The sequence below is a fragment of the Saccostrea cucullata genome, unplaced genomic scaffold (genome assembly GCF_032062105.1).
Source record: "Saccostrea cucullata isolate Sc308-1 unplaced genomic scaffold, CSIRO_AGI_Scuc_v1 ctg3683, whole genome shotgun sequence".
NCBI classification, from domain to species: Eukaryota; Metazoa; Mollusca; class Bivalvia; order Ostreida; family Ostreidae; genus Saccostrea; species Saccostrea cuccullata.
In genome coordinates, this window is record NW_026937911.1 from 21,533 (window position 1) to 36,945 (window position 15,413).

Genomic DNA, 15,413 nt, shown 5'->3' on the forward strand with positions numbered 1-15,413 from the left:
CTAGACATCAACATCGCTCTATTAAACTCTACAATTAGGTGCTTATAATCTTTTAAAGAAACATTTGACTACTTCTTGATTTGCACATTTCATTAGTCACTTTAGTTTTACGAAAAGAAAATGTTATATAGTAAAAAATCTTGACCGAACATTCCACCTTTTCTTGTAACTCGTCAAGATTACGGCATATTACAGAATGCTTCCAATTTTCGAACAGTCGGTATCGGTCAGTATACTTGAGATTTATTATCGAATTTTGTTTGACATCATCACAAGACATTATAGAAGATTGGTATAAATTGACAGAAAAATCCATGTATCCAAAATAATAAAATGACCAAAAATTCTAACGCCCGTCGTTTACAGTGTTACAAGTTACGCAATTTAAGATCCCAATACTATGCGCGACGTCTAGATGAAATTCTGTGCAGCGTTATGAGGAGTTGCGCTGAAAAAAAAAACAGAACTGACGGACTGACTGACTGACGGCTCAAGATAATAATACCTCACGTAACTTGTTGCGTGGGGTATAACAAGTTGTCGTTCCTTCTAACTTCTTGTTGAGAAAAAAATATTTTTTGTTTCGTATGTGACATGTGCATGGTATGTGATAAGATGTTTCTAAGCATGCTATGACCCTTTGTCCTTGATATTTAGTTTTATTTAAAAAATGATTTTGGAAATTATTTTTGAATAACATAGGAAAGTTTATATTTGAAACAAATTGTAGTAATTAATGACTATATCTATCCACTAAGACACAAAAGCTTCGAATTTGTTATAAGCTGATTCTCTGAATAATATAAATCAAATGTCAAAGGGAGACAAGAACTAAAAAAATGTTATCATTATCCTTTCCAAAGTGAATTTTTTTTATAACATACTTGTTGTGTCACATGTTTCGTATGTCTCATCGCTGTTGTCTCCACAATTATCAAACGAGTTGCATCTGGTTGATGGATGAACACACCGGCCATTTCGACATTTCCACCACTTATATAAACACTTCTCATCTGATTTTTTTTAATGATACAGAGTTTAATGAACTAAAAGTTTCAACATTTGTCAGTTTTTAAGGCCCTTTCACAATTTGCGAACGCGCAGTTTACAACACTTTGCGATCGGAAAAGTTTAGCTTCACATGAGTTCTCGCCGAGCTCTCGCATACGTTGCACGATGTTTCATATTTCGTTGCATGTGTTTTAGTGGTCGCATCAAGTCTCCTCAAAATAGTCGACATCCACACTTTTCAGACGCGACCAAATGCGATTCACATTTATCGCAATTCAACGCACGAATATTAGTACGAGCATCGTACAACATTTTGTGTTCTGGCAAGAGTGATTCGCGATTTTTAAAGGTCGTAAGATGAATCGCAGCTGTATATGCGTGTGTTGTGAGACTGTTGCCTACGTGTCTCTTGTAATCTTGCAACGTTTTACTATGCACGATTTATCAGCTTCTATTTCCCATGCTTTGCCAATAGTATATGTTAACCCTGTATAAGCATCTCTGTTTCAGACTACAATTGACCAAGGATGTTGCTTCACCAATACCTTCTCGCCGTCTGATTGGTTTTCTGAATCTCCGAATACAACTCCAAGTACTCCAGCAATGACATATGTTCGTGCAGTCATTACTTCTTCGTCGTCAACAGAGACATGAAAGACATAGAAGACGTTGGTTGGTCAAGCCATGGATTGAGAGGCCCATGTTATTTGGCCAGTATGAAACATTGATAACGGAGATGGAGAGTGCCTTCTCAGGAAGCCTAAGTTTTTATCCAACCACCTCTGCCTGGCCTTGTGGTTGCATCTTTTCTGGCCACTCTTCTTTTTCTGGACCTTGCCCAGGATGGTCTGTTGGATCTATTCCAGAGCCTGATCTTTGCTACTGAAAAGAAACAAATGCCAGAATTGGTTAACATTAAGAATTTAAAATATTCATCAATAAAATATATCAAAATAAATCAATTAAAATATTCAATAATATGATTTTGATTTAAGCACCTGTTAAATTCATAGCTGCTGCCTTTTCCTGAATCAGGCGATCTTTTTTTTTTTTAGAGTTTTTAAATCACTCTGACTTTTATCATGGAAACAGGGGTTTTCTTGGTTAAAGTCTGCCAGCTCTGGAGTCATGTCCAACTATATATGTTTGATAGGATCTTCCTCGTCGTCATCCTTACTGTATCCATCAGGTTCGAAAGGCTCAACTAGCTGGTCTGGTGGCTCTTCCCCCTCGTCGACAAGCTCTGGCGGATTATGAACAGGGCTCGGCTGCTGCAGCAGGTCCTGGGCATCCAACTCCTGGGCCTTCTTTCTACGGTTTACCTTGGCTTGATGTAAAGCTCCAGCAAGTGTAGCATGTAGCCTTTGTCATCTTTTTTGGGAGGCATCTCTTGCATTCGACTGACGAGGGTCGGAAACAGTTAGTACATACATGTATGTATTCCCCTTCTCACTCGCACAATCATTCGTACCATGAAACGCATAATTGCACGAACACCTTACGTCCAATCGCATTAGTGAACGTTCAATCATCCGATCACTTGATCACTCGTGCGATCCTTTTGCATTATCGTACAACACTCGCTTTCATTGCACAACAGTCGCATATAAACACAAAATATATCGTAAGATTTAATGCACAACGGTCGATTTAAATCATGCGAATTTCGTACGAATACTTTTTCATATACGATTATTTCAGCAACAATTTACGATCCAAATCAAAGTTTTCCGGTCGCACGAATATTTTGTTGCTTCTGCTCGTGCGCTAATTGTGAAAGGGCCCTTATAAAGCATATTTTCACGGATAGGTAAGAAAAAAAATAAAGGAGAATTAATGACAAACCTGGTCGAAATGTTTTCAAATATTTCATCTAACTTATCTTACATGTATACCTTCTTCGACTTTATGGAAGTTTGTAACAATTGCATCAAATGAACCCTCTTTTGTAGAAGGACCAGTTGTCAAATTAAAGGTCATGATACTCTCATTGACAGTAAAGTAGCTGTAAGTTTTGTAAAGAAAGTCCCCACAAAGTCCGTTGATTGCTGAAAAAAAAGATTATTGACGGATGTTTGCTCACATATCAAAAGACAAAGTAGAAAGAAAGAAAGAAAAAAAAAACAAAGTGTAATAACAATTTACGTGTAAGCGGATTTGCATTTCTTGTTCCTTCGTAAAGTTCTATCCTTGACCTCTCACATTTTGATGTTCGTATGGACAGGTCGATGCTGCGAAAGCGAGTGTGGATCCTCGAAGAATCTCCAGGTGTAGCTGAAAGGTACACCAGACATGTCAAGTCTGGCCGCAGATGGTTGTCTTTGGACGCCTGGAGTCGGATAAAACTCTCCACATGCAGAGTTCGACCACAATGCTCATTAAGGTAGTCTTTAAAAAGAAGACGAGTTCTTCATTTGCAAATCTTGAAGGGGATGTTTGTACATTTTTCACACTTTTGATTTATTTAAGAACCATTAGGCAAAATTCAACCATAGAAAGAAAGAGTGGAAATTTGTCTTAGAATCACAGGGACAGAAAAAATGAAACCTCTAAATGATTCATCCTAAGGTAGTGTTATTTTTTTTAACAAACCATTGAGCTATCTAAAACGATGCTAGTTCATAGATCTGCTCAGTTAAGTAACACGAAAATATATTATGTTTGAAGATAAAAAACATTTCTAGAAATAAAAATGGAGCTTATCGTAAAAATATCCGTATATTCAAAGATGTTAAAAGTGGGGTCGGATTCACCCTCAGGGTTGAAAGGGGGGGGGGGGGCAATAAGTGATCAGGGTACGGGTGAAATTTTATATAGGGATACATAGGAAATGTGTTTGAAATTCATATTTTGAAAAAGAGTTAAACCATGACTTGTCATATAATATGCACATATCCTAAGATACATGTAGGAGGGATTCAAGATGATCAAAACCATCTCCGTCCCCTTCCCGAGGGGTGACTAAATGTGCAAGGTTTTGAAAAGGAATTTACGAAAATGATCGAATAATATTTCCATATCCAATTGTTTTCTCTATGATAAACACTACATAAGTCTATTTTGGTATCTTCTTGGTAATACCTCTGGTTTTATATTTCTCTATTGAAATACTATTGAAAGGTCATCCATCCTGTTAATTTCTTGGTAATGCCTGTAGTATGTATACCGGTATTTCTCTATTGAATTACTACTAAAAGGTCAATTGTCAACTGCATTTATATGTATGGCGTATAAATACACTGAAAAAAATAGATGTTTTGTTTATTTGTTAAAGTCAACAAGATTGCTTTGATCATAACTTAAAATTCTTTTGTTGTTTATTTCATAAATGTTAAACCGTTCACGGTAGCCTAGTGGTAGAGCGTTCGCTTCGTGATCGGGAGGTCCGGGTTCGATTCTCGTTCCCGGCGCCGCGTCAAACCTAAGACGTAAATATAGGTAGTGACTGTTCCTTCGCCAAGCGCTCGGCAACAGAAGTGAAAGTCACGGGTCTTTCGGATATGACCTTAAAAACGTAGGTCCCGTGTCACGGTAGGCGCTGGCACGATAAAGAACCCTCACTGCTCAATGGCCCTGAGTGCCGAGTATAGGTCTAAATTTGAAGCCCTTCACCGGCATACGGTGACGTTTCCACATGAGTGAAAAATTCTCAAGAGGGACGTTAAACAATATACAATCAATCAATCATAAATGTTAATATTTGACAATCTAGTACAGTAATTTAACAACCATTAAATTTGTTTCGTGTAGCATTTTAAAGTATTTCACAGAAATTTCCATTTTTAGCTCTACTGGTCAGAGACAAGTAGAGCTTGTGCGATAGAAAAGCGTACGTCGTCCGTCCGTCTGTCTGTAAACAATGTTTCAAAACGCTTCTCCTCCTACAGTTTTGGTCTGATTTCAATATAACTTGGCACACTAGTAGACTACACTATGATATATAATTCTGTTTATCGGTTTTTGATTTTGAAGAACGGTGTTGCAGTGCTTTCTAAAAATAGAAATTCCTGTGAAATTTATTCAAAATTCTAATCCTCCTACAGTTTTTGTCTGATTTAAGGATATCCAATCCTCAGCCAAGAAGGATAACTCCAAAAATTAATATCTAATTTGATATGCATCAAAATGAAGCTTTAAAATGAAAATTTTTCATGCAACAATTTTCATTTTATTCATCCTTATAAGATTTAAGGTCTCTGGAAGTCTTAGAAAAGGTATTATAAAAGTTGACATTTGTCCCCTATAAAAGTTATATAAAAATCAATACAGTTTTAAAAAGATAAGATTTTCTTGAATCCAGCCTTAGATACCAATGATTATAAACATGGTGTGAAATGAGAAGTGATCTGTGGTGTCTTGCAATGATAGCAAAAGCCTTTTACACTATGTATTATAGAATACATGAAGGGAATAGAAGACAAAAAATACCAAATAAGTATGAAAATCATGACAATTTCTCTGATTGCCTGGATACCTATCGTTTTTTAACCTAAAATATATTTGCTGATCAGTTTGCAATTAGAAAATGCATTGCTGATATTCCAGTTCGTTTGTTCTGCAAAAATATTGGAGATTTGTCAATTTTCACTATATATTATATGATTAACTTTAATCTATAACTTTAAAGAAATATTGTGGATAAATTTACTTAAATTGATGGATTCAGAAATACTTTTATGAGTATTTTTGATTACTTAACTGCTAATTTTATATACCTGAGGATCGGACTACCTTAAATATAACCTGGCACAAAGATAGATTACACTAAGATACATAATTCTATTTATCGGTTTCTAAATTTGATGAACGGTGTTGCCGTGATAACTAAAAATTAAAATGTCTGTGAAATACTTTTAAAATGCTACTTCTACTTCTACGATTTTGGTCTGATTTCAATATCACCTAGCACACAAGTATACTACACTATGATAAATAATTCTATTTATTTTAATACAATAAGTATTTACCCATCAACTGGTTAATTTCTTTCCATAATCCTTTCAACGCTAGAACTCCTTATCTTATCCTCGTGTGTTGCCACCTTTGTGACGTTTAATAATTTGTTTGAAATTCTCAAAAGTATTATTAATAATATAATTTTTAGCAGACATAAAATATCAAGATGAGAAATAAAACCAATTTTGTAAAGGGAGATAATCCAAATTTACAGTAATTACCACTTAGATTTAACAGAAAAATCATGAAAATGGGTCTGAAAACGCCACTGACTTGACCGAACTAGGGAAAGTTCAGACCCATAAAGGAAAAATAAATGAGGCAACACACCTCAAACATGAATCATACCAAAAGTGAGTAAAATTTACAAAAATGGGAATAAACATATGTCCCGTAATGCAACAAAACAACTTTCTCATGAAATATATACAGTTTACTAGTATATGACAAGATACTGTTTCTATTAATCTTTTACAATTCAATTATGATAAAAAAAAAATTGAATTCACAAGTGTCTTATGAGGGATAAACATCATGTTTACATTCGACTACACGTGTAAATGTCAACTACAAAAGACTGCCTGAAACTTGTACCTAGGACTTGCCCAAAGTACTGTAAAAATGCACAAAATTTTAGTAATCAACTAATACCGAAACAAACAAATTGGCAGATGTTTTCCAACGAATTGTTTTTTTTTTATAAAGAAAAAGGATAAATCTGGAACGCATCACATGCATTTCTAGACTAATCAAATAAACAAGCGATGGAAAATAAATCGCTGGGGGTAAAAGTTGAAACTAAAATGAAAAGACCGGCATGGGTACAAACTTGGCAAGTACAAAAGACTGCCTGAAACTTGTACTTAGGATTTGCCTCAAGTACTGTAAAAATTTTTTAGTAATCAACTTATACCGAAACAAACAAATTGGCAGACAATTTCCAACGATTTTCCTTCACAGAAAAAGAATAAGTCGATCTGGAATGCATTGAAATACATTCATAGACATCAAATAAAAAACGATAGAAAAAATCGCCATCTGCAGGGTAAAAGCTGAATCTAAATTGAAAAACCCGAACGGGTTTAAACTTGGCAAGTACAAAAGACTGCCTGAAACTTCTTCTTAGGATTTGCCTAAAGTAATGAAAAACTTCACAATATTTTAGTAATCAACTAATACCGAAACAAACTAATTGGCAGACATTCTTCCAACGAATTTACTTCACAGAAAAAGGATAAATCTGGAATGCTTTAAAAAACATTCCTAGATATCAAATAAAAAACGATGGAAAAAAATCGCCATCTGTATGGTAAAAGCCGAAACTAAAATGAAAAAAAAAACAAAAAACAAATGGGTTGAAACTTGGCAAGTACGAAAAACTGCCTGAAACTTGTACTTGGGATCTGCTTAAAGTACTGTAAAAATTAAACTAACAACAAAACAACAAAACAATCAAATTGGCTGATACTTTTCCAACCGAATTTTCTTCACAGAAAAAGGATGAATATGATATACACTATTAGACATCATAAATGCCTATCGTACTGTTAAAATAACAAAATGTTGTATAATTTCAAAGAAAATCTATCTGAAAAATTGACGAACAATAAAAGTAACAGAATGGTGAAAAAAAAACTTTTTTGACTTAGATGTATATCTATTTGATCGCTGAAATTAAAGCTCCCCTTATACTCCTATATAAATGAAAATTCCCCCGACTGTTCAGATGAACTCCGTCGTGAACAAATTTACGACTGCAGTCTCCTTCACGGGGAGAAACGAAAAAAATTCCCATTTTCCCAAAATACGCAGTAACCCAGTGCTGGCAATGCATCTCTCAATATTGTGTTTACTTTGTCTGCAATAGTATTGTACCCAAAACAAACACCAAATCATGGCAATAATTAACAATTATTTTTGCATCTTTATAGCGGCGATGCATTACCGATACCACAGATTCAATTTCTGCAGCTAATAAGGTAGCGTCGGTACTAGGACTAATATCGTTCTCCCCAATCATTAGAACAACTACATCTGGACCTCAAGCAAACACGCTCTCCATATCCTTAGATATTACATCCCGAACCTTTCTTCCACCCACACCCTTGTACAAAACGGAATGCGTTTCTCCAAGACCAAGACTCGCAGAATACCTAATGTCACCATATTTCAAGAATTCATGAAAACGACGCACAATTGAGTGTCCAAGAATGACAACTGAAGTTTTACTCATAGAAGACATAATGAAATAATTTTACTCACCAAAATCTTGATAAAATAAATAACAAACTTTGAAACAACGTCCGTCCTCCAAGGATGTAGATGGGAGAAAAGGCAGAGTAACGCACCGCATGGTCAGAATTTCTTTTGTTAGATTTTGATTGATCAGATTTTGATTGGTCAATCTCTGCCTGTCCTACCATGATAAGACATGGAACAAAATTACCATTACAAAGCACAGCTAAACAGTATTTCAGACTTTCACATTCAAGGTGGACACTTATTGATTACAGTAAAAAAATTTAAGCAAACTTAAAGCTGACATGAATTCTTAAAAACGCAACATTTTCATCTATGTACGACTTGTTTCATACCAATTTTACCCGTATTCCGCCATATTTCTTTCAGATACATTGTCTCATTGTAACGATATATACCCCAATGCGGTCGTTACACTTGAATGATTTTTGGGTTTGGGTATCGACTTGTGCACATCTCCGATGGTAAAGCATATGAGAACACATGAGGTGATCAAGACATTTCAAAACCACAACAACAAACAACATAATAATCATATTTCTGAATAATTATTGATTTGAATCAAAAGGAAAAAAATGCAAGTTTGGAAGAGAAATTTAGATGCATGAGTACGTGTTTTACAGTGCGCCAATTTATGCAGAATAAACTTTAAATAAAAAGCAGTAAAATCTGCAAACACATTTTGAAATTATGTCATTTGAATGGAACAAAACAACGTCTTTGGTTTGCAGGTCCTAAAGATGCAATTAATGCATATCGCGAAAACGCCTCGAACGCTGTAAACGTACCCATACCTGGAAATAAAGTTACTGCATCGGTTCGAAGATGTGCTCAAGTCAAGTGATACACCCCCTGAATCCCATTTATTGAAATATGCATCACTAAAAAGAAATAAACTCCATAAAAGCTCAAAAGTAAACACACTGGATTACTCCGTACAGCACTTAGTCCGTGCTGATCACATTTTGATCAGGAAAAATATCACAAGTGGAAAGAGAAGTTATTTGGTATTTGCGCGGCTGAAAAGGGGGGGGGGGTGTTAAAGTATGTTCATGAGCTATAATTGTGAATTGTCGATCTACATGTACTTCTTATATGCATTCTATACAAAGTCATGTATATAGTCTGCAGTTGGTTTGCATCGCAAAATTCTTTCTATTTTGTCAATTATAACTGATTATTTTAGTACTAATCTCAAATCTAAACCAAGTAATTTGAGGTACGGTAATTATTTACTTCAAATCTTAAAAGCAATTTACCAGAATACAAATCTTTATGTGTACATCTATCGTTCTTTAAAACACACACACACAAACACGGAGAAAGGTCACCCCCTGTTCAGATTGACATTTAGGCATTTGGTTTTTTTTAGGCGCGGGGGGGGGGGGGGGGCATGCAAAAATGATTGACATGATCGTTATTTAAATATTCTTGGAAGATTCCAGTATCCCTGTCTGATAGTTTAGTTATTTTTTGTATAAAAATAATTTCTTTAGGAGTATTTGACAGATAATTTTAAGAGCTAGAGTAGGGATACTTGACACTGGTTGAATACGGATAATTTTTATTAACTCTTTTGTATATTGAACTCTCTCTCTCTCTCTCTTTCTCCCTCTCTCAACCGTTAGGGCAATAATAGGTATAAGATCCTACGCACTTTGTGCTGTACCATTATTAAGCCTTAGAACTTATCATGGATTTTTCTCAGGCGGGATGTCGAATCTTCATAAATTGAATAATAATGTTAATTTGGACAAGAAATTAACCCAAATGCCCAAATATTAATTGAAAGAGAAACTAGACGTATTGTGAGCAATGAGCTCACTAAATGATACCCCGCCTCTCATATGGTTTTAATGGCAAAGTCCATATTTTGCTGTTGTCGCTAAACCCAAAATATGTGTCGAATCAAAAAGCAGGCACGTAGCATCGTATTTGAAAGTGGTGGCCAATCAGAGAATTTTTTTAATTACCTGAAAAAGTTGACAAGCACAAAAAAAACAAAAACAAAACAAAACCATGCACACCTTCAATAAACATTTCCTAAAGTATATGTAAGGTCGCGGAAAAAAGTTGGGGGGCCCCCCCCCCCCCCCCCCCCCCCGTTGCTACACCCCTGAGTAAAATAGGAGTTGCACAATGGTAATATGTAATAAACCTAAGATTCTGTGAAAGTTTCATTAAATTTCACTAAGTGGTACAAGATGATTTGCGGATAAGAGATTGGTACCCCAAAGCGTAAGAGACAGACGCACGGACAGACGAACGAACATAACGATTACTATATACCCTCCCACTTTTCAAGCGGGGGATATGATAAATGTGAAATTACATCACAGGAATGGGAACATTGGGAACTTTCTCAAATACCTTCTCAAACGTACGTGTCGAACCTGGACCTGGACAACAGACAATAGATTTTTTAAAAAGCTAATTGTAGGTAGAATGTGGAATTCTTATGAGGAGTTTGCTCTCTCTTCCTAATATGTTTTTTCTGATAATCATTAATTTTTTATGTCTAGAAATTTAATTCACATAAATTCTATTTTCATTATCATTGCACCACAGAATCAAACTCGTTTATTATACCCCTCGCAATAAATTGCGTGAGGTATAATGTTTTGGACCCGTCAGTCAGTCTTTTTTCTTTCTTTTTTTTGGTCAGATCAACTTCTAATAAACCATTGCACAGAGTTTTGTCGAACTTTGCAGATATTCATAGGAGACAATGTGTGTGTGTAGATTTGCACATCACCAGAAAATTCCGAATTCTTTATTTTTTCGGGAATTTCCGCACTTTTACATTTAGATTTTGGCCATATCTTGCATATAGAGATGAGCAGTTTGTCAGCGCAATACCTCATAAACCGCCTCACACAATTTCGTCAAACTTTGCAGATATTTAGGACACAATGTGTATAGATGAGCATATTACATGGAAATTACGATTCCTTTATTTTTTCTGGGAATTTCAGCACTTCGACTTTTGAGGGAGCGTGGGGTATGTGAACTTGCACACTTTTTTTCTTTCATTGTGCATAAAATTATAAATAACTTTAAATCAAATTATATTAGGTCTGATAAAGCGTATACATAGTATTTATTTGATAATAATTAAACTGTTTCAGACGTTTTTCTTAAATTATTTTTATGAGAGTGTTAATATGCATGTTTTATTACCCCCCCCCCTCCCCTCCTATCACAGAAAAATATCTTCAAAAGGTGAATGATTCGTAATAATGCATGCTTTATCATAAATTTAATGAAGTTAAACCATGTAATCATAAATTTTATTTACTACATTTACGAACAAGAGTAATGTTTATTTTTGTTTTGAAAAAAAGAATTTCAATCAACCCCACTGAGCTTTCAACCTTTGATATTTTCCCTGTCCAAATAAAATGATCGGCATGGGCCACGTGTGTCCAAGCATCTTTTACTATTGAGTTAGCAATGGATTACATGACTTCTGAGATGCATTTTTCAATAAAAGTAAAATAGGATTATTCTTTTGAAATGTGCACATCCCTGTAACGATAGCATTATTCAGGTAAATGTTTTATCACTGCGTTTGACGCGTTTTCTCGACCTGCATGGATTTTTGCTGTACATTGCACATAAATATTTTCCGTGTTAGTGTACTTTTTATATTGGAGCAAATGCATTCAAAAATAATTTAATTCTCGGTATATTTCTATTTTTTGTTGAATTTTTACTTTTCAAACATGTATTGGTCAGTTTATGGACTTCTAAAAACTATGCTATCGGAGATGTGTACATGTCGACAGCCAGACTTGAAAATCACTCAAGTGAAACAATTCTAGAAGGCTATATATAACAGGTACAGGTGACCGAAAATCTTCGATTAAAGCTGAACACTACTCGTAAATAGGCATAGTCCGCCATATTTCCCGTTCTTCAACGCTCTCCCTACAACTCGTATATAAGGAGCAGATCGCTATTCAGTTCAATGTATTTCACTGTAGTGATCCGACGAGTGTAGACGTACATCTTACAAAGCGTGCTACTCAATATCGATGAAATTATCAAATTTTACGCATTTTTTCCGAAACAGGACAAAAGTGTCATGGAAGATGCAGATCAATACATTATTTACAAACAGAAAATGCACATAAAAACAAGAAATAAACGTAAAAAATATAAGAACACGATAGGAATACTACATGTCGGTCACAAGTTTCGAGTGTGCAATCGGGTGTAACGAAAGCGAACGGTTTATATACCCGTCTGACAGTGCCAATTTATGAGAAGTGTTCAGCTTTAAATATGGCGGAATCGAACAAATATGTCGGACAAGGGCGTACAGGAATGTAGAAAGTCGTACAAAGATGAAAACTGATGCCTTTTTATGTCATCAGTTTTTGGCTTCCAGTCTGCCAACCAAAACCCAGGAGAGTCACTGAGTCAGTGGGCCTACAGAGTCTTGACCTTGGGGATTCGAGCCTTCCCCATGTGTGCCTTATGTGCACACTCACGCTATACCTCGGCTATGCTATGGAGCTGAGGACAGAGATGCTGGCCTTTACGCGTTTGATGGGCATCCAGTGTGCCTTATGTGCACACTCACGATATACCTCGGCTATGCTATGGAGCTGAGGACAGAGATGCTGGCCTTTACGCTTTTGATGGGCATCCCCGGACGGAGAAGGAAGCCATGGAGCGCATGCAATACTATCAGCACTCCGGCCTCCACAGCCCTTAGCAGTCTAGGAAGTGAGAAAGCTGGATTCTGCTCAAGACATGCAGCAGAGTGATCCGGTAAAATAAATGTTGCTGCTAAGGGGAGCTCGAAGCCCTCTGGAGCAGGATAGAAAAACTCGAGGAAGCTGCCCCTCCTCAGAGAGATCAGAGAAGTGCCCTGTCAGCAAAATGGACGGGGCGGGACCGAAAGCCTGCTGTATGTTTCAAGTGTGGAGAGGTGGTGCACTTCCGTAGAGATTTCTCCACCCTAGCTGCAGGGAAGACGGGCAAAGGGGCGGGACCAGTATGGGAGGACTTCCTGTAGAGACGTTCCCAGGGTCGGATTCCAAGGAGCAGGGGATCACTATTTCCTGCTCCTGTGTGCACCGCCGGCGCAAGCTCCACAGGCTGAAAGATCACTTTGCCACCATCACCGGAGCTTTGCTTGGCTGAGGATCGAGTGGTCACCATGGAATAGGAGGTGGGGACTGTAACTCCCCACTCCACTCTGGAGCCGCTTGGACCAGCCATAGTTGGTAAAGAACCCCAAGATCTTTGAAGGATGGAGCCATTTGGTTCTGATGTCGAATGCAGGGATGGGTAATCCATGGTCATCCGTGAGAGTGTAATATCTGTGCGACTTTCCCGTGGAATCTTACTTTCTCGCATAACTAGTGTTAGATTGACTTGTCCGGTGTGAGACAGCAGTGTGAAATTTTTCTATCTTATACTGTGTATTACTACGCCGCAAACGATACCCGTCTTGATATAAAGAAATTGTAACAATGTTAAAAAAAATATCACATATAATTTAAATGTTGTCTTTTAACTTATAAGAATAAACTTATTTTCATTCAAATTATTGTCGTATTTTCACTTTTAAATGGCACTATATTTAAATCGCGGAAGAATTCTTCTAGAATGAATTTTTACGCCATCGGATAGATAAGTATTTTTATTCCCAGTTTTAATCTATCTTATAAATTTACATGCACTGAAATTCATTTTATTAGTTTGCAATAAGTGTATACCATTTTCAGGTACGCTGTCTCCGATGGTGTATTTAGCTTTTTAATTGGATGAAAAATTAAAAGAATATATTTTTAGCCCTATGGCGACGTCATTGACAGGCCGTTATTTATGATAAAATAATGCGAGAAAAATAATCATTCATTACATACTCGTTTGGGAATAGTGAAATTCCACCTCGGGGCCAAGATTCATGGTCTAGGACTCGGCAAACCCTCGACCTAGACTTTGAATATTTTCCCCTCGGTGGAATTTCACTAGTAATGAATGATTCTATTAGTCTCTTTTACGTCAGACGGCGGGATAGTCGCACGCTCTCTCTTCTACACGTCGATGCCGAGCTGACAGGACGTGTCTGGGATAGCAGTGGAGAGCAGTGGAGCGGAGAGTCAGTTCGGGCCAGAACCCACTGTGTTTGTATTTGTATATATGTTGTAGTAAATAAATATATTGTAAAAAACACCCCTACGACGGTTCCTTTATATTACAAAAAAATTGATTTTAGTAACAATATCAACACAGTTCTTAAATGTTATCCAAATCCGATAGACAGAATTCAAAGGAGCTGGTAACATACCATATTAGATTTTACGTAATCACCGTATATACAAAAAGAGGAAGGAAAGCAACATCAGCCCGAATTTACACAGGGTCGATCTAAAAAAATCATTTTCAACCCCAATCCACCTTGACTACTCGCAACCCCCTCCCCCGAATAGCTCTCTATAAATACACAGAATAGGATTTTCCACTATATTTGAGTCTGGTGGAAAAAATCCTACACAAGAGTCATTTTCCATGGGGTAAATTCTACTCTAGATTCTATTTTTCGAAAGGGAGGGAGAGCTAATCTTGAACCTGTTTTCCGGGAGGGAAGGGGGGATAGAGGGGAAATATTTCTCTGCAAGATTGATTCCCCCCTATCAACTTTGAACCTACTCTATTTCTTCAATTAAAATAACATTATAATAACATTAGTAGGGAGTAATCAAGATGGATTAAAAGTACTACTCACATGTTCTGTACTCGCATTTCACTATACACAGTGGAATAATGCCCAGATAAAATATCCATAACGATTTCATGGCTGTTTTCTCGTCAAACCTGGAATCATGTTAAAAAGATCATGGAATATTGTATTACTTATAAATAAATAAAATAGTCCAGGTACATGTATACATGGGAGATTATTTTGAAAATTCAATGCTTATTTTTCATAAACTTAACATGGCGCGCATTATTTCCTTTTTTAGTTAACTAGTTAAACCCTCTTTTAAGCATATGTTGTCCTATCTTTATCAATATAAATACTACAAAACTTAACACTGCAGGAATGTTATCTGTATGACACGTATTGTAAATGGCAACACTTGGCACGATAAGTAGAACGAGGAAACACACATTGAAACTATCGATATTTTCTAGGAGAGACCATTTGCAATAAAATGATAAATAGC

General features: G+C 36.3%; 1 protein-coding gene across 1 annotated transcript in view; it reads right to left on the reverse strand.

The window, feature by feature from the left end:
* Positions 1–15,057, reverse strand: part of LOC134249055 (low-density lipoprotein receptor-related protein 2-like) — a gene marked incomplete at its 3' end in the record, with an annotated part of 36,586 nt that extends 21,529 nt beyond the window's left edge. Inside the window, exons 1-4 of the mRNA XM_062731414.1 lie at positions 14,972–15,057; positions 3,157–3,399; positions 2,907–3,059; positions 885–1,013 (exon numbers count right to left, since the gene is read on the reverse strand). Of these exons, the coding sequence (XP_062587398.1) occupies positions 885–1,013; positions 2,907–3,059; positions 3,157–3,399; positions 14,972–15,041 (595 nt within the window). The remainder of the gene's footprint in view (positions 1–884; positions 1,014–2,906; positions 3,060–3,156; positions 3,400–14,971) is intronic.
* Between the last annotated feature and the right edge of the window lie 356 nt (positions 15,058–15,413).